The 24,614-nt window shown below is 38.5% G+C and overlaps 3 protein-coding genes across 3 annotated transcripts; all 3 read right to left on the bottom strand.

Moving 5' to 3' along the window:
- Positions 1-153: 153 nt before the first annotated feature.
- On the bottom strand, positions 154-3,273 carry LOC145469199 (histamine H2 receptor-like). Its single transcript, XM_081452896.1, has one exon. The coding sequence runs from the start codon at positions 2,452-2,454 to the stop codon at positions 1,312-1,314; it is 1,143 nt and encodes a 380-aa protein (XP_081309022.1). The 5' UTR covers positions 2,455-3,273; the 3' UTR covers positions 154-1,311.
- An 8,954-nt stretch (positions 3,274-12,227) lies between these two features.
- LOC145478952 (large ribosomal subunit protein uL1-like) lies at positions 12,228-16,130 on the bottom strand. Its single transcript, XM_081457165.1, has 4 exons — positions 16,081-16,130; positions 14,648-14,949; positions 13,517-13,689; positions 12,228-12,433 (listed from the first exon to the last, which is right to left on the bottom strand). The coding sequence occupies exons 1-4, from the start codon at positions 16,083-16,085 to the stop codon at positions 12,263-12,265; spliced, it is 651 nt and encodes a 216-aa protein (XP_081313291.1). The 5' UTR covers positions 16,086-16,130; the 3' UTR covers positions 12,228-12,262.
- Positions 16,131-17,092: 962 nt separating this feature from the next.
- On the bottom strand, positions 17,093-24,608 carry LOC145478957 (peptidyl-prolyl cis-trans isomerase FKBP5-like). Its single transcript, XM_081457171.1, has 8 exons — positions 24,390-24,608; positions 24,227-24,298; positions 22,147-22,307; positions 21,464-21,547; positions 19,740-19,928; positions 19,208-19,258; positions 17,788-17,838; positions 17,093-17,341 (listed from the first exon to the last, which is right to left on the bottom strand). Exons 1-8 carry the CDS (start codon positions 24,478-24,480, stop codon positions 17,216-17,218), a joined length of 825 nt encoding a protein of 274 aa, XP_081313297.1. The 5' UTR covers positions 24,481-24,608; the 3' UTR covers positions 17,093-17,215.
- Positions 24,609-24,614: the final 6 nt, after the last annotated feature.

Here is a 24,614-nt window from a genome sequence, read left to right as displayed (position 1 = left end):
TCGTGAACGTGGGAGAAGAAATTAAACGTTTCAACTTACAAGCAGTAAAACTCCACGAAACTCATCGTTGTGACAATTAGCCGGCAACGATGTGCTTTAGACAAGCTGAATTCCCCATTGATTTACTATTTCCGATTTTTTTTTTTTTTTCACTCGTGTTCCTGTTTTTGTTGTTTTGTTAGCGATTGCACGTGAAAAACAAGTGTTCAAAGGTCGAGGATGAAACCTCCTTGCCATAGTACACTCGCACGCTCACGAAAGAAGATAAAAGTCCTAATTGCAGCAAATTCTATTTACTTTTTGTTCACCTCGCAGTAAATTAAAATCTCGAAATTCGGAGAAGCTGAACGCCAACGACCTAACTTTCTTAACTTGTTATGTTGTTTATTGATTCAGCATGTAAAATATCTTTGAAAGTATCTTGTCCAGATCAGATCTACCTACAACTGAGATAATCTATTTATTTCACGCACGACAGTTGAATATGTAAACTGATTCGGCAAAACTCGTGTCTTTACGTTAATTGAATATTACACCTACACGCTTCCACGAAAAAGTCAGGCAAGGATAAAGTTTGCGTGCCATATGGCAGAAGGTGGGTGTAAATAGATGGCTCCAATTATCCTGACATGAATACAGTTGATGATAAATATGTTTTTAAAATTTTCTCAAGATTGCGCCATAACAGGAAAACGTTTAGAAAAGCTTTATATTACGTTTTTCGTTATCTACAAAACTTCTTTGACCAACTAGTTTTTATTGCATGTTTGCATGTTGTCGTTACTTTCTAACTACAACATATACAAACGAGACTTATTGACAATTGCTTTCCCTTCATCTGCTATATGTAAATTTCGCGTCTCTCCACACGCGTTCTAACGCTGACGCGAACATTTTTGCTCGTAAATCAAGCTTCAACCTGAATATGTATGCATGCTCAATCGTCATTGAAAATTCAGTGGAATCGTAAGCTCGTTAATTAAACGTTTGTGCAATCAAAGCATTCTACAATTGTAGAAAGTTCTCATATCAAAACCCTAGAAGTCGAGCTACAAGTTACGTATTGCTTGTCTTCAAGTCCAGTTGTAACTGACTACGCATTAGAATCTCTACTGGTTACGAAGTCGACGGCGGCGTCGCAGTCTGAACTTAAAGTTGTCGTCTAACTTCTCCCTTTTTCGGTAACAATATCTCTAATTAGATGTGCCAGAGGTAGGTTGTTCATAGCCATAGACTAGCCTGGCCAGCTCATGGGATTCTTATGCCTCAAGCTCGACTGTTAGTCCTTTACTTGCAAGACTTAGCAGTAAATTAAACGAGAGTAGCAACAGTTGGTTGCTGAAAAGACGAACTTCCAGACCGTGTCCTCGTGCGACCTCGCCTACGTCGACCTGTGTTGCGATGAGAATTTCCTTCACTAACGTCTGAGAACAGCGATGACACAACACGACGAGGCAAAGAAGCAAGGCGTTGGAATAGCACGGAAAGTTTGCTACAACCTTTGCTTGCGCATTTACTGTAAACCTCTCGGAAATCCGTGCAAAGTCCGGCATAAAGAAACGGATTAATGGCCGAGCTTGCGTAGTAGAGCAAAACAAAAAAGTAGTGTACTTCCCTGGGAACGACGACCGGGGCGCGTGATATTGTGAGGATGGCCTCGATAACGTAAGGAAACCAGCATATGAGATACACGGCCGCTATCTTTCCTAAAGTTTTTGCCCCCTTAAAAAGGGGACTGCGAATTCTTTCACGCTCCTCCAGCACTTGCTGTTTAGCTATCTTGATCGCATGAATTCTGGCGATGCGGAAGATCAACCCATAAAGGACGAGAACTAGAACGGCCGGGCAGAGCCAGTTGACACTAAGGATGAAGAGAGCGTATTCTGGTTCCAAGGAAAACAAGCAGAGTTTGTATATGACTTTAGTGGGAAAGCTTCGCCAGCCCATCAATGGCAGTAACGCGCTGATCACTGAATATACCCACAGCGCTGCTATTGCCGTCAGGACTCGAACTGGCTCCACGAGCTTCATGGAAAACGGGAAGGCGATAGTGAGATAGCGGTAGACGCTGACCCCGAGCAAGTTGAACGAAGAGGAGGACAACGCGACAAAGTGAATGGTGTACATGAGTTCGCAAACGACGATGCCGTGGGTGAATCCCGATCGAATTTTAGACTCCAGTTCCAGAGGCGTAGTTATTCCGGTCAGCAAGAGATCTGAGAACGCCAGGCTGACCAGGAAGCAGTTGAGCTTTGTTCTCAGTCGACGGTGCGTGAAGAAGGCGAAGAGGACGGAAAGGTTTCCGAGCGCGCCTACAACGCAGATCAAAACACCGAACATGGGAAATAGCTCCGCAAAGATAGATTTAGTGGTACTGCTCGACGTCGCATTTAAACTGCCGTTTGCCTTGTCTATGTGCGATGTGTTTTGATTAGCTGTAGACATTTTATCCATAACTGCCAGCTAGAGCTAAGCAAAAGTTACCCTCGTGAAGTGCCGTGACTTTTCTCGCTTTTGGCTTCCCTCAGACCAACTAAATTGACTGAAAATAAGAGCCTCTTAATATTTCATAGCCTTACCACGTACCAACAGCAACAACGATGATTTTGTAATGAAGGTGGGGTTTTAAAATCGCGGTTTTTAAGCGCAAACGCTCACCAACCGCGATGTTTATTTAGCCGTCCACCTGGCGTCGACTATCAGAACAATTGAGAATCGGATAGCTTCCCTCAGGTCCGTATTATCGCCAGTAATATCTTTCCCCTGGAAAGCACAACTGCCTTTTTACAACTGACAGGCACTTAAAGCAAAAACCAATGAGATTTTAAGGCACTATTTTCTCTTGACATCAGCCAATCTGCGGGCTTGATTCGATTTTCTCCAACGTCATCTCTTTGGGTTATTTCCCTCGCGTTTCCGTGTTGAATATCTGGCGAACGGCTCAATAAAAGATTAATTCTTCTATTTAAACGCTTGAAGCACAAAACCCTTAATAAACAGATTCGAGTTTCCGAACGCTTTGAAATGGGCAAAAAGCGTTGAAAAAGCTCTCCAGGGAGCAAGAGGTCTTGCTGTAATCCAACAGGTATAAGCGTAGCTTTCAGAAAGCTTACGTGAATAGATTCACTGGCTTGGAAAGTGTAGACAGATTGAATTATGCATGCATGAGAAATTTATGACGGTAGTGTAATCAAATCAGTTCAATTTAAAATTGAATTTCATCTCGTTGAAGGCTTATCTGTGTTTTGCTAAATATCTTGGCAATATTGCCACTTGAACTAATCTTTACAATTTCTCTTGAATGTTATTTCTTCTTTTCCTTTATCTTTCTTTGAAAGACCCTTTCCTTCAACATGAAGAGTTTTTATTATTACGTTTCTGTAATTGTTTGAATATAATTGCATTATATCCCTTAAAAAAAAAAAAAAAAAAAAAAAATACACAGCTTCAGTCGCCGGTAAATAAATGTCAACTCTCGGTTCTTGCCGAAGGTCTCTCTGTTGTGGTTAATGAAAGATCAGTTCAATTGGCATTATTCAGAAAAATTCTTAATACACGGGGAGAAAGATGTATCAACCAAAAAGTAAACGGAATGACATTTCCTGAGTTCTCCACCGCTAGCACAAGGGGAGGGCAATTGAACAATTTGAAAAATAAAATATTTAGCAATCTCAGTGCGCCAAGCGGCAAAACAGGATTAGAATAAACAAAATCATGTGGATTTCATAACTATGATCAGCAGAGATTTTCCAGCTGCTGTACGTGTTTATCTCCGTGATCTGTAATTTATTCACTGACAGAGCTGACGGCAATTGATATTAATTGAACACGTCCATTCCCCAACAGACACATTTCTGATCATTTCACGTCCCCAGAAAAGAAAAAATTGTTTTGGGGGTGGCACGAACTCTAGGTCCAATTTCTGGTAGCCGAGACGACGACTCTGACTTTGACAAACCCCGAGGTCCAATTACAACGGTACACCCTCGTTTTTGCTGATCAAAATGCACCCCGCGGATTCAGATTGAGTTGAGCTCCACTCTATTGCACTTTTCTAATTTTAGCTAAAAGTTTTATCACAGCATTGCCCAGTGTGTCCTATCTTAGTAACAGATCTTTATTGCTTTTCTATCTTTCATTAAAGTGAAGTCGAAGGAAACAGTATCGTTAGCTCTTCCGCCTACCGTAACCGGGGGCTAACAAGGATATCCAATTTACTTTCATGTTCGTAATTCGGTGTTGACTTGGTCTACACCGAGTTTCATCCTGTCCCATGTTAATCCGAGGTCTTGTTCTTAAAGTCTTGAAGCAAACCTTTAAGACATGGCTTGCGGTTTTAATTATAAATCCATGACTCCATACCGCTTGGCGCTGCGTTTGGGAGCTCAAGAGCCGGCGTTTTCATTTACACGTGACAATGAACCTTCGGTCACCATAATGAAAATCAATGAATATTTCTGTTACATTTGGCTAAGATGTTATCGCGATCTTGCTGGCCTGGTCCTCATATGGCTTCTTTCCTAAAGAAACTAATCTATAAACACATCATACGGGGACCGCAATATTAAATACGAGATTTATATAAGATCTCTCTTTATTTTGTCTGAATGCAGTAATACTAGTGGACGATCTTAAAAACAGACTGCAGTAAAGGTGTTCTTATATACCTACAGCCATTCATTTATGCGTTGATTCGGTTGCAAGTTAAACTGGTTCGAAAATAAAAACTTCCAGAATTTATTCTCAGGCTAAAAATATCAGAATCCTTTTCAGGGATTGCGAAGTTTTCGGATTGGGTTGCCTTCAGAGGAAAACAAAATCACGAGGCTGAGACAAAAACTCGTTGTGATTTAGATGTCTTATTCCATGACAGAATCCTCAAGAAAGATAGTAATTAGGAAATTTGCTAGAAGGCACTACACGTTTTTTATCTCTAGGATACGAGAAATCATAAAGTCCTGCGGAAACCATGCAATTAAAAAAAGCCTTAGCCCCGTCAAACTGAAAAAAGAAAGTAAACACAATGGGCTAACAAATTGTGACATCTTACTTGACAACATGTATGTATTTTTCGATGAGTTACAGTTTCACAAAGATGAAATCTGCGGATAGAAAAAGATTGATTGTTAACTTTTAGCGGCTGCTTTCATCTAACCCTCTCTGCATCTTTAATATTGTCGGCCCTTTCTTGCACCCCGGTGAGATTCCTCAAATGAATTTTGTCTGATGGCTTTCAAAGTTCTTTTTGTACGTCTGAAATCACAGTTCAATAACAATCTTTAAGCTAGCCCTTTAGCTTCATTTGCATATTTATCTTGCTCGCTATTTGTCAGGAGAACTACTTTTGCCTCTGAACAACAACTTGATGGCTTACAATTCAGTGTTTTCCTCGCAAATAGAACAGCAAAATCGGTCACCCTAGATATAAGCTGATATAACTCTCAAGTTCTGTCATGTTTCTTGATAACATGGCGTAATTGCCTCACTGAGGGATTGAGAAGTTCGATGAACAAGAAACGAAATGAAGTAAGGCGCTTGCCTGGACAATGACCTGGTGCGCTCCCAGGTTACCAGCTTACTAAAGTAAACCCGAAACTTTAGAAAGCCAAAAAAGGGTAACTGAAAACTAACTGCCCAATGTATAATTAAAGCCGAGAAAAAAGGGATGCGAGAAGTTATGCGGGCGTACAACGCGGCAGTGTCACGCACATGAGATTATGTATGGTTTGACTGCTGAAGTCGATATCTTTGTTTTCCTTTTTTCTGTTAATAGGTTTTACTTATCTTTGCTTCTTCATTTCTTATCCATGCCATGACTAGTTTTGTTTTAGAAAGGAAACTGATTTTTCTTAGGTAATCTCTGAAATTTGGCGTCATAGCGAAAGTAACTTCTTAAAAAGGCTTTTCGCAAGGACAAACATATTATGGACTGACAACATAAGGTGCCGTATGAACATATCAGAAAGCCAGAAACGGTACAACTGCTATCATTAGCAAGAATTATCCGCAAATCACAATTTTCCTTGCAAAGGAGAACTGATCATCTACGCTCGTGCCATAATTTCACTGTACAAAAAATTACTCAGGATAAAATCCAAGTCGTTCAACTGGCTACTTCGAAAATCGTTACAGCAAAAAGAAGATCTACTGTGAAAGTACTTTATAAAACCTCTTGGGTCTTGCAAATACTCACTCTTTTAATAAACCACAACCCGTTAGAAGTAAACAAACTTGAAATAGCGATATTTTTGGTCTGATTAGTGAAAAGCGGTAAATAAATGGGCTTCTTAAGTTATGAAGTCAGAAGATGGCTTCTCATGAAGCCAAAAACGAAGTTTACGAGCAGTCTTTTTTTTGTTGTTGTTGTTGTTTTATACGCGTCAACCGCCGTTGGTAAAACATTACACCTGGGCATACAAGTAACGGCCAAGTTTTTGGGCTGGCACCGAGTTTCTAGCAAACCTTGCTTTGTACATGAAATCTGTATGTTTTAAGTTCTTTTCCTACTTAATCAGTCAAAAACTGTCATTTGAGTGTCCCTATAAACCACGAAAAAGGCTGGGGTTTTTTTCTCACTAAACCTGATGTAAAATAAAATTGTGATTAATTTGTATTCGCTCTTTAGCACCAGGAAGCACATACTTACTCAATCTATTCAAGTTACTTCCATTCGTTAGTAAGTTCAAATTAAAAGTCACTAAAAGCATGTATATCTGTGCTTCCGACAGTTCCGAATCCGGCATAAAGTGTAATCCTATGCAAGGCTTTGTTGAACATAAACGAAACAATGTTCCTTTTGGATTACAAAAGAGGAACAAGTTCTATTTAGAACGGGACTCAAAGACACTTTCCCAAATTGGTGGAAATGCATGGAACAAAGACTCGCTGCAAATAATCAAACCGTCGTTATCTGCATGATAAATTTCATTGAACTTGTGAAATTACACTTGATTGCTCAGAACAAAAAAGGTTACCACGAGCAACTTTCAATTTCCGTTAGCTAAGTTCGGTAGAGAGCCGAAACGACTGAGATGAGATGGGAAATAGGTTCGTGAGTTACGAGGAGTCTTGCTAAAACAACAACAGAAATATACCTGTTTTCAGTCTTTTATTCGTTGCAGGCTGCAAGGTTTATAACTTACAATTATACAGTATTAACCAGTAAGAGAAAAGAGTCGAAGCGCGGACTTAAAGACTTTAAAGCCGACTCAAGTCAGTAAATGGTATTCAAGAAATAATCAACAAATTATCCCGACGCTATGAGGACTATAATCTTAATAACGAACCAAATTATCCTGGCGTACATAAAGCTAATTATAAGAGAGAAACTTGCACATAAACTTCATCAAATAGGTGAACCAGCGACGACCTGCTTGTTTCCAAGGCGCCGGTTTTCAGAATCGAGAGCATTTTGCGTTCCCCCAACAGATATATGAATTTGACTGATATCCGAGCTCCCAGACGGAAGATTCTATTTAATAACAAACATTAAATTTACATGCACAGACATGTTATTTACATACATGTATGCAGTTAGAAAGGAATTGAACGGCCTCACAAAGGAACTGCGTTTCTTTGTCTTATCTTCAGTTGTGGTTTGTTACGAGACACTATGTCGCTCGCATGGCGTCAAGTACCTGTATGTTTATAAATCTGATTCCGATTGCGTTGTATCAAGGTTAAAATGCATTAATAATGAATACCAAGGGATTTTTTTCAAAGGAATAACAAACGAATCCTTGTTTGCAAGTGTTTTGCCCTTACGTAATATAATATTAAAAACATAAATACTAGCAAAAAAAAAACCGTTTCGCATCTCTTCTAACTCAGAAATCAGTATTGCCTCTTTGTTTGATGTCTGTAATCTATGTTTCCATTTTTGTTAATTCAGCTTTATGGAAAACGTCTTTTAACTGTTAAATAGCCAACTGACAGTCTGTCACGTAATAAGCACCTTTAAAAAAGGCATAGAAAGAGTAAAAATAGCAGTTTACACGGAGAAGTTCAAGCTGTAAAACAAGGATGTTACATGTAAGAACGGCTAAATTAATTTTTGGAAAGGAAAAGGAAAACTTCAGCCCAACCTCCGTTTTTTGTTACTTCGCAGTAGAGATCAATCCTTCATACAAATGAAATTGCTGTGCTTTGATTAGATTCATTCGAGTCAGTTCCCTTCAACTAAACTAAACTGTTGATTTTAATTTGCTCGTCGCCTTTCCGGCCACTTCCATTCTCTTACTAATTTTAGTAGCGGGAGGTTAGCCCGTTGGGCTGCTTGCGTAGCTGGTGGGAATTTAAGGGCAGAAGATGACAGTAAGCTATCTATATCTCGAACGCTGTTTTGCTCTTAATGGCAACTTACAACTGTTATAAATAAAGCTGGACTGATTCACCGCGATTTTTCTGTAATATTGGTCATACAGAAATGCTTGCGATTAATCAAATTGCAGTTCTCAGAGCAAGAAAATCATACCTTGATGGAGGAAACATTTCATTTAGACCAAAAATTTTAACTTTTTCAAGAGTATAGAACTTTATTTAGTGAAATGGTTCCTTCACAAACTCGTTACGGTGGTCAATTTACCTTGAACTAAAACATTAATTGTTTTACTACTCGCCGACGAAGACAAACAGTTTTTTTTTTTATAATATAAAGCTATAAACACCGTGCACTTAAATTCACACACGAGTGAACTAATTCCTGCTGCAGTGGAAGTCCTGCTACAAAATGTGTCATCCCACCATGCATTCTTCTTTTCCTTTTTCCTATAAACTTTACTAGAAGCTAGCCCGGAACAAACTAGAAAAATCTTAGTCAAGTATCATTCCACCTCAGCGGAACGTGCTCCGCCAACTGTCTTTCCGAGATCTACAACGAAAGAACTCTAGTCGGCTTTTGTTTGACAAAGTCCTGTTCAGGCCTTGGGCCGTAGCCAGAAACAAATACTATGACTGAGGCAATGTCCATTGTTAAATTCTCCTCCGAGGTATTTAGCAGTGTTTTACTTTTCCTCTTCAAAACAGAAACGACAGAACTGACGAAAAAAAATTACCTAGGCAAGTACTTCGGTTTGCCTCATGCTGGCTACATGTACAGCCCTGCTGTTTGGTGCAAAGGCAAAGCACCCCGAAATAAAAGGGTAACAAGATTTTATTCAACTGCTGTTGTTGGTGTTTACGTTTTGCGTTTGAGAATTCGTCGCTTGTTTGTGATGTAGGTTTCAACTACACTGAGTGAACAAAAGAAGCTACGGGACTGAATTTCGCAACGCAGGAAATACAACCAGCTGGTTACTACACCAGTTTCACTGATATCTAAAAGCGCAGTTTGGGTAATTGAAACCTCTAAAATGCTGACATTTTTACAATAAAACAGTTCCGAAAATAGACAATCACAGGAGGAAGAAACACCGCAATGATATGGATATATAATTATAATCCATCAAATATTTTCGCTCGCGCGTGATTGGTCTAAACGCTCACGTAACTAAACACGGCTCCAGCTATAACTGGGGAAAATTCGAGTGATATTCCCCAATTTTCAAAACTGCGCGTGTTGCAAAATGAACGCCGTAGCTTCCATTTGGAGCAAAATGCGAAAAACATTCGGATATTTGTCCTTGGACATTATCTGTTGCTCAAAGCTGATAGTTTTCCTCAAGCTAAGCTCTTTAAAGTGTTCGCTTCTCGCCACAGATCTTGACAATGTCTGCGGACAAATATCCGAGCGTATTTTCGAACCAGATGGAGGCTATTGTTTATATATGTCAAAATTGATTGAGCAATGGTCAATTAATTTTATTCCTTAGTGGGTTTTATTTTTACCTCAAGCTCTTATCAGTAACAATTATCTGTCTAATATAACGACCACTGAACCGCTAAGGATATTTATTTTTAGCAAAATGCATTTGGATACTACGCCTACTCGCACATTTACTTGAGTTTTGGAGGAAATGTAGAATGGCTTAGACTGGAGACACAGCAAGTGATTTTTGTAAATGATTGGTGCAAAGACGCCAAGGTCACTCAATTGATCTTTTGCTATTTGCCCACGCGTTTACTTTTAAAGCCTTAAAAATTATTCGAGTCACGACTTGCTAATATTATTGGCTACAATGATATAGAGTTGAACCTGCTCTGACGACCGAGATTTCCTTCCCAACTTTATACCAATCAGTTTTCCTTTCATCGGCACTGAAAACTTAACAAAGGATACTCCTCTACAACGTTAATTCAGTTCTGCCTAAGAGTGACTGAATGTAACTTAAGCTGAGGTGCAACTGAATTTGAATAAAAGCTACTTTGTATTCGACGGATCTCTATTAGTCTGGTTATCAGTATAGCATAGCGGAAGGTCCACGACCGTGCACAATCCTTTGTTTTGGGTTCATACACTATGCATGAGTTACGTAATCAAAACATTTCTATTGGTTAGTTCCTCGGTCAGCGGTAAACAACTATTGTGTTTTGTGAACGGTCAAGGCCGAAAAAGAGAACAAAAACATACAACAAAGAACTTTGTCGAGTTTCATAACCATTCCCCTCTATTAACTATGAGTATAGTGGTTACTGGGAACGTGAACGCATTCAGTTAAAAAACTGAAGCCGAAGCGCATCCTCTACCAGATATGACTTCTCGAGCACTTCCTTTACATTCCATATAGGTTTCGCAAATACAAACCGCAAGTCAACACCATCAGTATCGATTAACGCACTGGGTGTCATACCATCCTTGCCAATGTGATTTCTGCATCAAAAGTAAAAGAAACAGCAGGAATCCTCGGTTTAATCAGTTTTCGCTGAGTACTAATTATGTTTTTATGTTCACCCACAACTACATCTGATTCCGAGCTAATTCAGTTTTACACGTTAATTCAAACTTGAAGACGCTCACGAGAATAAGCAAGAAAAAGTTCGAAAAATCTTACAAGTGTTCAGGATGCAAGGATACTGCAGACCTATGTATAAACAGCTTTCTTTGTTTATCGCCGGGATGTTGCGGACTTGTGTAAACAGGTCAGTTCAGATCTTGCGGACTTCTAGCAATTTTTTGTCAGTCTGCGTACTGTGGACCCATGTGTGCACAGCTTCGTTTTTGTGTGTGATCAGTTTTGGCATTGCTGACTTATGTACAAATAGCCAGTTTTTTTTTTTTTTTTTGTCATTATGGAGTATTGCGACCTATGTATAAAAGCACCTTTCCTAGTGTGCTGTGCTGTAGACTTATGTATGCACAGCTTCTGTTCTTTGTTTTGTTTTATCAGTTTTGGTATTGCTGATCTATGTATAAACAATTTTTTCTTTCAGTATGGGGTATTGCGACCTATGTGCAAAAGCACCTTTCGTTGTCTCAGTAAGGGTGTTGTGGAATTGTACATAAACATATTCTTTGTCTTTAATATTATTGGGGGAGCGGTTGGACTGTAGTCAGAGCTCAGATACTGGGTGTTGCGCGCGAACCTAAGTATCAAGTTTCTCTTTTCTGTCGTAATAGTCATTGCGGATCTTAGTGTAGGAGTTTTCATTTTAGTCATGCGCGGACAAAATAAAAACAAAAATAGAACAAAGTTAGAACAACTTTCAGTTCACAGTGCTCACGCTTTTCTTGCGGGTGGAAAGAGAGGGCAGGTTGAATGAGAGGAACGAGCCGGGGGGGGGGGGGGTGACCGCGCCGCAAAATTGACAAACTATAACGGTCATTGCAACACGCAATTTTCGTGGCGCTTTCAAAACCTTTTGAAGTCAGTAAGAACATGTACTCTTAGTCTGTAGTAAAGCTTTCTAGAAGGTGTCCGGGAAGAAATGGTCCCCTACAGACCCCTAGTGAGGCACAGGGTCACACATGTTCCACTGGCTAGATACCTCAACTTGAGTTTATTATCATAATACTGTTTTAGTATATTTTTGCCTTGTATTAATTTTCTGACAGTATGTAGTATGATGTAACAACGGCTTTTACCGGTAGTTCATTACTAACGGTTTTTGTTGCCGTTTTTTCCGTCACCAGACACTTAGCGTCCATTGGAGCAAACACTAAGAAGCCTTTCAAACTTGTTACAGCAGCCAGTTTACCTTTATCAACTCATACTTAGCAAAGAATAAATAAAGAAATAAAAATGAAATACATAAACAGATTTTTTAAAAAAACGGTTTCTTTAGAAACAGCATGTAAATACATGTATAACTTCAAAGATGAGACCGTCATGTATGGGTCACAAATGTGCATTTCACTGCACTTTTATTTACTGCACAAAGCAAAACTCTAATACAGACGCTGAGGTTTTCCCATTGTGCTCTTGATATAGAGCGCTCGCACGTTCTGCCAGTTCTTCTTCAAAAGGGAGACCAGGAAATTGACGGCAAGATAGACATTTGCCACAAGTTCATCCTCGCTCATTTCAACATGGCCAATGGCCACAGCAAGACAGAGAACCTGAAATTCAACAATGAGAGCACGAGCCTGTTATATCAAATATCATGGCCATCACAAATGGTTGCTGCAGCATTTTGTCAGCCTGCATACTGGGTCTTTTTCCACAAATGTACCCAAGAAGGCAGAAAACAAAACCAAAAGTTTGTGCAAGACGAGGTACGAACCACATGTACCTGAAATATATGGGTCGGAATGTTGCATGGAAGTGTTGCTTTTACAAAACACTTTCAAACACCCCTCCATTAAGAGTTGTAAATGGACACTGCTCCATTAAGACATGTATTTAGTTACTTTCATGTACACATTCTTGTTAAAAAATCCTTGTTCCCTTTCGTATGGTTTTAACTGTACATCAAATTTGTAAGACAATCATATTGGACTGTCCCGACTCTCTTAGTGATATAAAATGGATATACAACTCGGAATGTTCTCTCTACTGTACACATGAATTTCCTCTTTAGCCCACATTGCCCAACTGTACTATAATTCCACCTGCACTGTATTTAATGACTTGAAAACAATGCACACTGCACTTAGTATTTGTCGACCACACGGTCTGCCCATAGATTTAAGACCCTGGGTGCAGGTCCGACCAGAAGGATGCTTCCTGATCTGGTCTTCCAGAATATAAGGCCTTACCAGTGCTCAAATGACAACCTTTCTATTGACCTAACTCTGAATTTCTCCAAAGAACTGATATAAGAGTCCCTGCTAATATCTGTGATGTCCCATTTTTCTATATTACCATAAGAAGTAAGTAAAAAAGTGATGATACGCATTTCATTTTTCTGAGTGGCACATGAAGAGACACATGAACAAGTCAGTTTTATAAAGTTCATTTTTGTAGGTCTCTCAAAGCAATGAAGAACTAACTCATTTCACAGATGATTGGTTCTTGAATTTTGACTTCTGTAAATATATATACATTGTAAATAAAAGAAACGGCAAAGACGGAGAGAGAGCAACATGTCTCCCCAGGGCAAAACAAACTAATCCTTCCAGTTGCAACTTGCTAATGAAACATTTTTTTTTTCTAATTTAGTTGCAATGAGCACTGTGCCTTATTTCTGGTGAGCATCCTACCTTCTTCATTTGAAACTTGATTGTGGAGCGCACTTCCTCGATTTTCTGCACCATGTTGTCATTGTGTGTCAATGCGGTGGGAAACTTGCCAGCCTTGTTTAGACCAGGACCCAGGATACGGGGAATCTGCCGGATAAGACTCTCAGAGGCCAGGAAAGCATCATACTTCTTGGCTGAAAGGTAACATGTACATATATTCACCCATCATATCAGTGACAATTGAACAAATTGTTTGCAATAGACTTGTAGAACTTGGTGAAAAAGGAAATGAATGTTGAATGTAAGTTGTTGTTGTTGTTTTTTTTCTCTTCAGGCATATGGCTGAACTTGCCTTTAATAATTCTGGCATAAACATGGAGGAACACAGGCAAGAACATTGAGTGCAGTGGCATGTCAGCACCTAAAAGACCTTTTCACAGGTCCTATCTGTGGGCCATATTATGGACCACTTTATGCTTTTCCGATATTTTTCATGCAAAATTTAATAAATACAGTGTACGCTAAGTTTCATAAGATTCTGTTGCAAATGCAAAGAAATATGAGAACCCAAGCTTGCCAATTTCTACAAAGAAATGTATGCCAGGGGGCAAGCGCTTGCCCTCTGACATACATTTCTTTTTAAATATTGGCAAGTTTGGCCTTTTATATTTCCATGCATTTGCAACAGATTCTTTTGAAACTTCACATATTTACTAAATTTGATATGTTACATGATCTACAAAAGTATGAAGGTGGTTTTATTTTATTTCTACAATGAAAAATATGAAAAATTGCTGATATTGCGTGGCAGCATCAAAGTGCTCTATTGGTTACCAGGGGGAAAAAATAAACAGAAATTAATGGGGTTTCTACATTTTTCTATAAATTGGAGCTTGGTTTTGCAAACAAATGAACGTGGCTTTCCCAATAACACTGTACATGTAATGAAAATCATTTATCACTATCTGAAATATTTTGGAACTAGTGTCTTCCGCAGAACATGAATATTTAAACTAACCTGCAATTCAACCAAAAAATATCACACAATACAACATAAGCACAAATGCAAATAAAACCACCACTGAAGACATCTGGCAAAAACACAGAACGGTGTACAAGTAACCCTTTGAAGAATAACTTGATAAGACTCACCAAGCTTTTTCACAAGTTTCTTGTTCTTGTTCAGCTTTTTCAGAGCTTCAGCATCCATGCAAGGGATGTCATTTGCCTTAGCCTCATCACAGTGTGAGGCATCACCAAGAATACAGACCTTGAGCTTGGGACGAGGAATGTTCTTCAGCTTCACAGTACCACTGAAACGCTTGTCCTTCTGAGGATCGTAATTTTTCAAGCTGATTTGGAGCTCAATGGTCTCCACAAACTTTCTTTTCTTGTCCTTGGCTCCTTGCAGGACAGCACTACAGCATTCAAAAAGGGTATCACGGTGGAGCTTACTGATGAGGCAATAGAGAATACATAAGAAAAGATAATTGGATTATTCTCAATATGTATTCTCAAAGATAATCAGGGTGACTCATGTGCCAAATGTACACAACTCACAACTAAGATGAATCCTGGAACTAGAAGGGAGATACTGTAAATATAAAAAATATAAGCGCCCCCTTTCGAATAAGTGCCCCCTTCAAATGTGTTTTTATTAATAAGCACCCCTATTCCAATAAGTGCCCCTATTCTAATATTAAAATGTTACTGCACCATCAGAGCATGTATCAATGGAGGTTCATCTTCCTTAACTGCTCCCATACGCAATGCGGCATTACAAATACAGTGTTGTTCATCTGAGTTTCTCAACTGTTATGTCCGTGTGAGTGCATGATTCCTTTAATTGAATGATCTCTTCTTCAAGTTTTGTTTTGAATATTTGGTTGTTCCTCAAAAAAGAAATAAGGGCCCTGTCCCGAATAAGTGCCTGTCTCAAATAAGCGTCCTCCCTTGAGGTGACAAAAGTAAATAAGCGCTCCGGGCGCGAAATCGAATCATTACGGTAGCTACCTTTACATTTATTCGATTTCAGTTTGGCAATTTGACATTAGATTTTCTACACACAAGTGCACCTCATTCTCACTTGAAATCACAGAAATTACGGAGGATTTAAGAACATCAACATATAAATAAATACTGAAATAAAGCGATCTAACACTCCTGGTTTAAATGGTAATGGTATTTAAGGATTTGTTTGACCGAAGAAAAATGGAAAACAGAAGGCTACATGTATTCCAACTTCATATCAAATGAAAACGTTTTCTAGATGAAGGAAGAACAGAAATAGATTGGACACAACTCGTCGTATCGCTGCAGGATTACGACCCTGGCCATCTTGGTAGTATACAACTAGGTTCAATATTTTTTACTATTACGAGAGAAGATGGATTCGTAATAACTGACTAGTACGTGTTCGCTGATCCCGCTGTCGAAAATTGTTTTCATTTGAGTTTTGAGCGAGAGGTGTGACTAAATTTTTCATATTTTGTAATCACCACCACCGAATCACTTCATTTTATTACGTCTTATCGGTGGATGGCCAAAAAAGCAGTAAGAAAACGCTAGATTGCACGACCACAAACCTCATTTTGCTTCACTTCGCGAGCAGAGGGAGAGAAAGAGAGAGAGAATTGTAGGGAGAAAGCTGCTGTAAGGTCGCGGGCGCCTGTACATTTCCCACTGTTCCATACGATCCCTCACAAGCGCGTAGACCTGGTGACAACTGGTGACAAACGATAGGAATTTTCCTCTCTTGTATCGCCGCTGTGAAAAACGCCTGTTCTGCAGGCTATGCGTACCATTATGCGTACCACGTTTGCAAAATTAGTTGTTATGGGCTTTATTATATTTTTGAGGAGGGCGTTATGACCCTTCAAGCCGGGAGCTTTCGGTAGGGACCTGAACCGGTGGTGATTAGTAGGTGGCTACGAAAGCCACTCATAGCCTTGGCATAAATAAGTTACGGGAGAATTAATAATTTTTCTGGGCCATATGGGGTGTACATTCTAGAAGTGAAGCATCGCGGACGTCGCCCAAGGAGAGGAGGGTGAGTGAAAATTTGTCACCATTCCAATGGCGGTACTTCCCGAAACGGTTTCCCCGAAGCAACTTATAGCTCAATACAAGAACGAACACGACATTGCCAGTGTACTCGGATCGATTCCTGCATTTCATCGCAAGTATTTAGACGCAAGTCGCGAAACAGGGTAAAAACGCAAAACCGCAAGGCAGGTTGTAAGCAGGTCGCTACATGTACCTGTCGAGTTCGCTACATGTTCGCTACCCACAACTTCCAGTTCGCTAGCTATTCAATGCACATTTTCTACTATCGATAAAACTAAAACTAAATATATAGACCAATGCCTTCACGCACATATAGATTATTCCTCGTTCTTTCATCCACTGCCGTGCCAAACTCGGTTAGTTGAGGTAGCGAACATGTGGCGAACTTGAACCTAGCGAACTTAACAGGTAGCGAAACCAGCGCAAACCACATTGCCCTAGAAACACTTGACAATGCAGCGGCATAATTTCGTGACTACATGTATTCCAGCAGTGAGGGTACATAAAAAGAACGAAAGGATTGTAATGAAGTGAAGATACGTTTATTACTATTGTCACAATGTTACATCTTCCAGTCGTTGCAGTGTGTTTTCTCGAGTGTTCCACGAGCCCAAAATCTTTCAGAGTTGCTCTGACATTCTTCATGACGGTAAATTAAACTTTACGTCCAAACATGGCACCAAGCGCTCTTGATAAATGTTCATCGTGTTTTCTTTCCTTCTCTTTTAGAATTCTGAGTTGATTTTGCACTGCCCTGTTGGTAGGGTCAATAGTTAAAGCCTGGAACAAAACCAGTAAAAAATGAATGGTTACAGATAAACGAAAAAAAAAAATTAATAGTCCGGTTTCTCGTGTAACATTGCCTAATTTGGTGAAGGACGGCAATTCGCGCAAAGTCAGAAATGATGAAGGTGAACGTAAATGCGGTATTTTTTAAAGGCAGAGCTGCTACTACTTTCTTTTCGCTCATATTAAACTTTTGTATCTTAATTTGCTTTCCCACGTCCAATCTCAGTCCACTTTCCGCTTTTCTAATAGGGCCTGTGTAATCCATTGTGGTTGTAAACTGATTTAACCTAAGTTGCTAGCCTCTTAGCCAAATAGAATTGTACTTCCGACACTTATATACTCTAATGGCGGCATGCTCCCATCCATACGCTGGGGTGTGGCATTGTAATGTTGCAGTTATAAAATGACAAACGCTTGAGAAATATCTCGAGATTTACCTTCTCTAAATCCGCCCTTGCCTTCTCGAATTCATTCAAGACGACAAACGCCTGCAAAGAAAGATGACAAGATTGGGGACAGGAAAAACAGCCGGGTTACAATATTTATAACATTTATAACATATACCGGTATACAGAACGAGATGAAAGTCTGATACTGACAGAGCGTAAACTGTTAGACCGTACAATTTATCTCTTCTTTCACAAAGTATGGTCCTTAGAAGTAGTGAAAAGAAAGCCAACACCCTTGATGATTAGAGTTAGGGTTTGATTTTAGTGTTAGGGTCTGATTTGCCACCATTAGTATAACTTGCTTATCTTATTCGGCTCCCACTTACACGTACTGAAAATAATTATTGTTGTTTGGGAGACTTAACTCTTTAAATTTTAAAGAGTAACCTTAAGCATTGCTGTGTATTTTAATCGTTATTTGCCGGCGTGCTAAGACTCTTAACGGGATACTACCAACTAACAAAACTAATGATTGTATTAACTTATGTCATCTACTGCAGGATAAAGCTCTCCTCTTCAAATTGGGAATACTTAGGTATATATATGTAGGAAAAAAACAAAAACAAAAACAAAAACAAAAACAAAAACAAACAAACAAGCAAACAAAAAACAGAGACAAGCAGAGGAAGAAAAAGTCTGTGCCACGCCAAAGTTTTCCAGCCTGAAAGAGCTTGCCCAGGTTTCCATAATTTCAGTGACTAAGAGGTTTCTACATGTACTCCTCCCTGACTGGGATGCTAGTCCATCACAGGGTTACCCCCCAGAAACAAATTCACATGTACCTGTATATACAGCCGGGTCAAGACAGGCACAATGAGAACCGCGATCTTTCTCATGAACTCAATGCAAAAACTCCAACCAGGACTCAAACTCGCACTACTTGGCACACTGCTTGGTGGAGTTCAATACAATAACCACTAGGCTCAAGTGCCTCTCGACTGAGAAACTTCCACATTTATATAAACCGTTTGCCGATATTTGTAACCATAAAGAGGCCCAAAAACTGTTGTCACAAAACCCTACTATAAAGCTACTGTACATGTATATAGTCAATAACAGTAGCAAACACATAGATTGAATCCTTGCCTTGTGGGTTGCACAATCTCACTTAATGACAATAGAAAAGAAATAAGTAAAAAGTACATTAAAACGGTATCTGGTTGTGCCAAATGTCAACTTCATTCTGACTAACTGCTGTAAGACTTCTCAAACTTTAAAGTTTATTTGAACAGATCTGTAGGACATCTTCTTATCATTTATTTTTTTTTTTAAAGATACTAAATAATACCTCCTAAACTATTACACAGCAATTCCTGGATAAAAAAACAAAAAACAAAAAAAAAAAGCAAAAACAAAACAAAACAAAACAAAAAAAAAACATATTAACTTAAAGAGCACAATATCTGACCTGTCCTCTCCTATAGAGTGCTTTGATATTTGTTGGCAACACTGCGAGAACCTACACATTAAAAAAATAACAACAAAAGAAAGAATATCTAAATAAAAAAATTGCTATTATTAGGGATAAAGAACTTAATATTAAAAAGGAAAGAGATATGGAAACTGAACTGACTGGGGAAAATTCCTTGGTTGCTGAATATACATCTATATTAGTTACTTTTTAAACTTAATTCATGTAGTTTTTTTTACAAATTTCATGAATATGTTGTAATGAAGGTTACATGTATTTAGCTGTAAATTACTGATACACTGTACATGGTTCTGTTAACCTGTAGTATTAAAATAGACTGATGCCATGTTTAAATAAAGTTACATGTACAACCAACCTACATGTATCTACATGGAAGACTTTTCAAGAGACAAAATTGAATGTCCCGTGGTTTTCCTTTAATGATTTTGTATGTGAGTACAAACTGGAACTTAAGTAATAAAAATGTTATGATTACTAGAGTTATAGTACACATGGTTTCCTCCCTAACCTTTGTGCAGTTTGCCGCAACAAATTCATATTGTCCAAGCTTCCCCTGACATGCAGATAAATTAAGGAGACAAGAGGCCCTGAGCTCATCTTGCTTTTCCTTCTGTTCTTCAGAGATGGCATCACCAATTAAGATCAACTGTTTCAGAGCTTGGCTATAATGTCTTGCAGCACAGATCCATTTGCCAGACTGTAAGCATAAATGGAAAATCACAAGTATAATTTACATTACAGTATAGTGATTGGGTTTAATGTTGCTGTGGAAAGACTGGAGGTACAGTAGCTTTTTCAATTGATTTTGAAGCAAAAAAACCCTCCTGCATTGAATTTTTACAGCAGTGTCTTCGTCTACATGTATAAGCCCTGTGTGAATGGATCTCATTACATGTAATATTCCTTTGTCTTGGCTACAGTTATTTCGCTATATACAGCAGTTGTAAATCAGCAGTTAGTATTTCGTTGCACTATAGTGTTCCCATCTCTCTGTATATACTTGTTTCAAGTTAGAAGTCATAACAGTTACAGTTATACAATGTAGTCTCAGGAACAAAATTAAAAAAAAAATAATAATGATGATGATAATGATAATGATAATGATAATGATAGCGATAGTGATAGTGATAATGATAGTGATAATAAAAACATTAAAAAGGAACACCCTGGCTTAACTCTGAGAAATACAAATTTAAAGTTATTGAAACTACATGTATCATTGTCTATCTATTAATTAACTTTACCATCCAAGGTCTTCTTGTAGCATACTATGTTATGCATATTACGTTTATGCAGTACATTAATGGATTCCCTTCAAAACTTGTTCTTTTTGCAGCTAAACATATCATTTCAAATTATAAAAAGATCCTGCAGTCCTATGCAGGTCGCTGAGACTGTTAGTCTCTGAACAAGTTACTCTTATAAACATTGTTTTGGCTGGTAGTAAAAGAAGCTATTTTAAATAGCTTATATTCCTGTCAGCCAAAATAATGATTAAATAAAAAATGTGCTTGTTTATGAGCAGCAAGCACCAGTCCATAACGGTGTAAACAATACCATAATCTAGTGGGCCAAGAGTTTCCTCATGCTCTTTGACTCTCTAGTTTTTATTACTTCTCAAACACGACGCGATTAGTGCTAAGTTTACATTTAAACCGAACAATGGTTAAACTCCACTGAGATTGAATAATAATTAATAGCTTAAATATCCCTAGCGGTTCACACATTCTGCACGCATTCATAACTTAATTATTCCAAGTGGTTCACACATTCTACATGCATCTAGTATTACAACACCAAGTGTTATAATTGTTGTACAGGTTCTACACCAAATTCAACTTATTACTGTAATTAACCCTTGCATGGACTCTTCAGGTTTTGTTATGTAATACATTATTTTGGCTGATAGAAAAAGAAGCCATTTTAAATAGCTTCTTCTCCAATCGGCGAAAAAAAATGCAATAAAAAATGCTTATTTTGTTCACCAGCAGCAAGCACCAGTCCATAATGGTGTAAACAATACTGTAATCTAGTCAGCCATGTGTGGTAATTGTTGCACAGTCAGGTTCTACACCAAATTCAACACATTACTGTAATTAATAGTTGAATGGACTCTTAAGGTTCTGTTTCAAACGTACATATAAAGATACATGTAGCAATACATGTATGTGTTGCTGGGGATATGTATATACATGTATGCCAATTAAAATTCAACCTCAATGGATTTTCAACCTTAAAACAGTCTGTCCCTTTGGCTTTATGGTGTAAAGCTAAGGACATCTTCTCCTCTGGAGTAGTTTCCCAGGAGTCTTTGGCCTGCAAGACAAAAGGACTTGCTTTGCACTTTTTGCATTTTTTAACAATCGATCTACAAAATATATATTTCACAATAATTATTAACAACAAGAACACAGAAACAAAAAATACAATACCACAAGTGCATTGTGCTTCCAAAGAGTTACAGTAAGTAAGTTACAAATAACGTGAACATATGTAACAAATGGATAAAAAGTACAAGCCCGCACTGTATGTTATCGTACACAGATGAAATGTAATTTTAAATATGACTCAACGTAAAATGATACAGTTATAATTTGTGGACAGTAAGTCTGCAAATCAATTTGAAAATTGGCAGACTCAAGTTTGCTCCTTTCTTACAGTTAACAAGTTGACAGCACTTAGTGCTATTGTTCTTTGTCTAAACAAAGTTATAAAAAGAAAAAAAAAAGAATAACATAAGTGCAAACTGACTTCAAAAATGCCAACCTAAGAAAATGAAAATCTGTCAGATCACAGATTTTACTTCCTCTAGGGGCCTAAAAACAAAATGTTACTAAAGGAGCAAAGCTCTGTCGCTTCCACCTCCGCCAATTTGCACTGTACTGGTTGATTTACAGTACCGTTACTTGACATACCTTAGAGAAGCAGAGGAGTTCCACCTCACATTTGAGATCCCTCTCAGAGGCTACACAAACTTCCTGGTCAAATGATTCACTTCTATATGGTATGACACAGATTTCTTCAGCATGCATGCATTCTAAGCACTTGTCCAAGCTATCTGATGCTTCACTGTCCCCTGAAAAAAATACAGATTTGTCTTTAGGCTCAGTCCAACTGCCACTCCACTCAGGTTGCACAACTAGCTCAATAAAGTTAAGCTTTGCAGCAAGGTCGTTTTCATTTGACATCCCTGTATTCATTTTGCAGAAAGCAATGGAAGTCATGCAAATTATTGATCAGGCAAGTAGTGGTGTAACAATTAATTGAATTCTCGATTAATCGCGATTATGACCATTCAGTTCAATTCATGATTCTTTGATTCCACGTTTCGATTTTGGTTCGATTATTTGCATACCTTTCCCAGAATGCCCTCAGTGAGTTATTATATTGTGAAATTAGAATCCTGAACTCTTTAAAATGTGCGTTTTTGATTGATGAGTAAAGACATTTGCAATTCGTGTACCATTTTGTGTTGTTGTTTACATTGTGTATCATGTTGTTAGAATTAAAAAGCATTAATATTTTGTATAATCGAATTGAAATAATCGAAATCGAAAGGCAATAATTGAAATTGAATCAAATCAAAGGAATATGAATTGTTACAAGCCTACAGGTAAGTTGTACACTGAGAATATTAAAACTCTATTCAAACTGACAAACTAACTATTTTATGTTGCCCATAAACGAAATACAGTATGGAATAGTGACTTCTCTTTAAATTACTGGAAAATTATAGTCATCAACAGCCAGGAGAAGAATTTTAGGCTGCAATATTTTTTATTCTTCAGTGAAGTGGTAGATGTTATAGATACTTTACACTCAAATTTCTGCTCTACTGTCTCTTTCCTTTCCCCCTCCTTCTACTTCTACTCCTGAAAATCTTTATGGCATGTATTGCCCTCCTATATATAGTTAAATGAAATTTAACATAGTTAATGACTAGGAGCTAGTCTGGTCAGTAGCGTTGTTATAGGCGGTTGTTAGTGTCTTGGCCATCTGTGAGCGTTTGGTTAGCGTTTGATGCGTTTTGTAGCTTTTGATATAGTTCAATGAAATTTTACATAGTTTATGACCAGGAGCGAGTCTGGTCAGTAGCATTTTTGTAGGCGTTTGTTAGTGCCTTGGCCATCTGTTAGCATTTGTTTAGCGTTTGGTGAGTTCTGTAACGTTTGCAACAGTCATATGTCTTGTCGCCTGAAGATGGCGCTGGTCACCTGAGGTGACCAGGTGCAGCTAGAGCGCAGCCTTGGCTGTTGATTATCGACCAACTGTCGACTGAGTGTCGATCAAGTTTCAATCACAATGTTGACCAAGTGTCAACTGAGTTTCAGCTGAGTACTGATCAAGATGTTGATAAAGTGCTGATCGAGATGTCGATCGAGTTGATTGAGATGTTAAGAAGTTATTTCTCTGTGTTAGGAATGATTCCGCAAGACCTTGGTAGTTTGTAGATTTGATCTGCTTTGTACCATGATTACTGACAAGCACATTTTGAGCGCACCATTTCAAGACAAAAGACCGTCTTTATAGAACCCCTGAAGTCTTCAAAATATATGCTCAGAAAGTCGATTCGGATTGGTTTACTTGTGCTTAACAATATTAGATCAATAGGAGAGCTCAAAATTCTTCAGGGAGGGTAGGAAAGGTGATTGTTCTCACATGCCTTTTTATGGCCAGTTACGGCCAGCACAGGGATTTGGGGGATAGTTTACAGCTCGCACAGGCATCATTGGGTTAAAGCCTGAAAAAATTTCAGGCTTGAACAGGATTCGAACCCATAACCTCTACGAAACAAAACCAGTGCTTTGCCATCTGAGCGCTGTGACCAGCTCTCATTTGGCTTCACAGTTGGTTGAGCACTGCACCGTTGGAAGCTTCGAATTCCATGTAAGTTTATGAGCTAATTGATAAAACTCTGAACAAAATATTGGCCTGTTAGGCGTTATGCAGGTACGTACTCACAAATCAACATGTTTTATCTACAAGTATGCTTACCTTCGCCAATAACAACTTGTTTCTCGCAACTCTGTAGGACATTACCATCTTCACTTAGTATTTTTAGCTTGACTGCAAGGACACATAGATAGTGTTAGCCCACTCCATTTCGGGGCAATACAAAAACAACCAAGATATTTTCAAAGTGTGCAGACAATGCTACCTTTACAAGAAGAACCATAATTAGGAGTTTCTAGGCCGGTCCCTTTCCGTTTAACCGTTCTAGACACGGCTGCCACACAAGAATCAACCATTATGATCCGCCATGTTGGGATACTAGAAACGTTCACGTTGATTGGCTTATGAGTTACAAGTTGACCTATTGTAAGACTTGTTATATATCGCGGTAAAAATAGCTTGCCGCTGACCGAGCCGGAAAGACTGTGGG

The sequence above is a fragment of the Orbicella franksi genome, chromosome 2 (assembly GCF_964199315.1).
Source record: "Orbicella franksi chromosome 2, jaOrbFran1.1, whole genome shotgun sequence".
NCBI classification, from domain to species: Eukaryota; Metazoa; Cnidaria; class Anthozoa; order Scleractinia; family Merulinidae; genus Orbicella; species Orbicella franksi.
The sequence above is the reverse complement of the archived record's forward strand: the minus strand, read 5'-3'. Positions and strand labels throughout refer to the sequence as shown.